The following is a 2,944-nucleotide window of genomic DNA, read 5'->3' as shown; positions in this document are numbered from 1 at the left end:
CCCCCCCCCCCCCCCCGATTGGCAGAAGCCTAGAGAGCTGTGCAGTCATGACAGGTCTGGTGTCCTAGCACAGCCATGCAGGGACTCATAAGCATTGGCTGGACAGGCCATGCTTTGATGAGACAGTCCTGTCAATCCTCTTTGCTTTCTGTTTCTCTCAGGGCTATGAGGGGCTGGTGGAAGGAGGAGAGAACATCAAACAAGCAAATTGGCTGAGCGTCTCAAACATCATTCAGCTGGTAAGGCTCTAACAGCAGCTTTTTTGCTTTCCCTGTGTGAGTGCAAAGGCCTCTTGGTCTCTCTGTTTTTGCTCTGCCACTCATGCACATCTCTGGGCTGAGCTCAGAGCATCCCAATCTCCTGCCACGTTTTCTTTAGGCCACAAGAAATGGTTTTGCACATTGATGCAGTCGTAACATGCAGGGTCTCAGCACAGAATGCCTGGCCCTGGGTGGTGCCAGCTAGATGGGGTCCAAACAGAGTTTGCTGACCAGGGTTTTATACCTCTCTCTGCCTGGTCAGTCTGGAAGAGCTAAGCTATGTTGTAGCTGAGCTAAGAGGCCCAGGCCCTGTGGGGTCAAGAGGCTGGATCCCTCCAGCACATGTTAAACAACAAGCACAGTCAGTCTTATAGACAGATGCTTCACTCTGTCTGTTCCCACTCGTAATCACAGGACTGCAGCTTCAGGGCCTGGGCCTGTGGAGAGGAGGCAGATGTGACTGCACTGCGCAGAGTGTGTTTCTGCTCTGGGCACAGGGTGGCAATGTAAGGGAGGCAATCTCTGTAAGAGGCAGGTCCTCTGGAGGAGAGGTCAGTGCAAGCCCTCAGACACCATGACCAAGATGGGGGAACTCTCTGACTTGCACCTTATCCTCCAGCGAGCAGGAGGGAACCTGCAGAAGGGACAGGATTGGTGGCAACAAGCTCCTTCACCCTGCTGATATGTGATGTTTGGGATTCATCCATCTCCATGCATGCCTCCTTTCCTCCCCTCTTCTCTCCACCCACCGCCACCTCCCTGAGGCAAGAAGTTCATGGCTTTCTCTCTCTCTCTGTTCCCTTTCATAAGAGTGGCTGACCTCCTCCTGGAACATGTCTTTGATTTAATCTGGACTCCCACTTTGTCCCCTCACATGTTCCCCTCTCCTGCCTTCCTGCATCTCAAATCCCAGTCATATCCAGGCCTCCTTATATCCAAATCCTGCATTGGCTTTGGTCTCATCTGCACAGCTTCACCAACCAACATCCTGCAAGCTGGAGAGATGGATGGGGAGATAATAGAGTTTGGCAGTACCTGTGCTGATAGTTCCTCACTGCAGTAAAAATATGCTTGATTCTTTAAAGATCCATGGACCATATACTGTAAGAAGCCTGCTTCAGTAGGCCTGGTTGCAATATTGTTGTCCCTGCTGCCACCCTCTAGTTTGTTCTACAGCCGGGGTTGGAGCTGGGCTGTAGGGAAGTCTCTTGGAGGGACAACTACACGGGAACCCAGACTTCACTCACAGTCTGCAGTATAGACAAGCCTCAAGGTTAAAGGAGCTCTGCTAGAAGGAAAATCATCATGTTTGGGTCCTCTAGTTGTTGCCCTATCTTGCTTCTTTCTGACATATCTGGGGTTTGATGCTGAGTTGAGAGTTTGCTTATGCTTTTTTAACCTCAGAGCTTCTGGACTGTCAAGCCCGAGTCTTCCCTATGGTTTTGCCGACTGTCTCCTTGGAGATTTTTCACAGGGACTGAGGCAGGACTTACGCAAAGGAGTGTCCTGCTAAACTATTAACAGAGCCATCCTGAGGAGTCTGACTTGAATAGATTTCAGCAAAACAAAGGACCAAGTCTTCAGCTGGTATAAATGGGCATTGATCTGTTGAAATCGCATAGTCCATTTCCATTGCAGTCCACCGGGGTGGGTGATTTAGATCTGCTGAGGATTTTGTTTACACAAAGTGAGTAAAAACCTCTGTGAATTTTGTAGCACAACCGTGCTAGTTCACAGAGCCTTTTGGAAATGCCAGGAGTGACAGACTGGGACTTGTAATGTAAAAAAAAAAAACCCAAGCAAATTGCCTACCTCCCTTACAGACACTTCCAAACCCTGGGAGTGCTACGTACTTTTTTATATGTTAAATTGTTTCTTTTTTCTAGCTGGCCTCCTGGGCCTTTCATACACTATAAAAATAGCCCTGTGTAAACCCAGCCATACAAGCTTGTAAATGCCAACTTTGTGCACTGAGGCTGCCCACAGTGCGGCCCTGCTGACCCCGGCAGCGTGTTAACCCTGTTTGAGCCCAGCCAGGATGTACTGCGTGCCAGTGTCAAGGCTGGAACTGCTGTGTGGACAGGACCAAGAGGAGCCAGCTACGCCTGGCCAGACGGGAGCATTCCTCTTTTCTTGGAGCGCTGTCATTCCAAGCAGTGGTGTTTTATTTTTATCCCCTCTCCCTCCAGCTTCCTCCCTGATTTGAGCAGTGCACCTGCCTGCCCTCAGGTAACACTTTGGTACTGCATGTCCCCATGGGTCTCCTCATCTGTATGCTGCTCTTGAACAGCTGCTTCCTTCCCAGAGCACCAGTCTGCAAGCCGTATGTACTCAGCTTGCCACCTGCATTGCTTCAGCTTGGCAGTGCTGGCTGCGTGGTCCCCCTCCCATGGCAGACAGGCTGTGGAGCCTTGCTTAGGAGGGACAGGGGAAGTGATGTGACATTGGTGTCTTAGACATCATCTGTGGAAAGAGCTCTCTTGGTGTACTGTTAACCGTGCTAATGGCATGGCTCCTCCCTTCCCCTACCTTGAATGCAAGCCTTTCCAAAGGAGTAAAATCAATGGGGAAAGCAAAATCTTGAAGTTTGTGGCATTTTGTGTCTCTCTGTCTCCTTTTCCTTCCTTCTGTAATGGTCTTTCTCTGAACCCCTCTGTTATGCATGTGCCCCCCCCCCCCCCCCC

At 50.4% G+C, this 2,944-nt stretch overlaps 1 protein-coding gene across 1 annotated transcript in view; it reads left to right on the top strand.

Moving 5' to 3' along the window:
- PFKL (phosphofructokinase, liver type) overlaps positions 1-2,944 on the top strand; it is a 43,948-nt gene that overhangs the window by 11,959 nt on the left and 29,045 nt on the right. Inside the window, exon 3 of the mRNA XM_019512773.1 lies at positions 162-239. Within this exon, the coding sequence (XP_019368318.1) occupies positions 162-239 (78 nt within the window). The remainder of the gene's footprint in view (positions 1-161; positions 240-2,944) is intronic.

The sequence above is a fragment of the Gavialis gangeticus genome, unplaced genomic scaffold, assembly GCF_001723915.1.
Source record: "Gavialis gangeticus isolate Ggan-Ray unplaced genomic scaffold, GavGan_comp1, whole genome shotgun sequence".
NCBI lineage: Eukaryota > Metazoa > Chordata > Crocodylia > Gavialidae > Gavialis > Gavialis gangeticus.
This window is presented reverse-complemented; position numbering and strand designations above follow the sequence as displayed.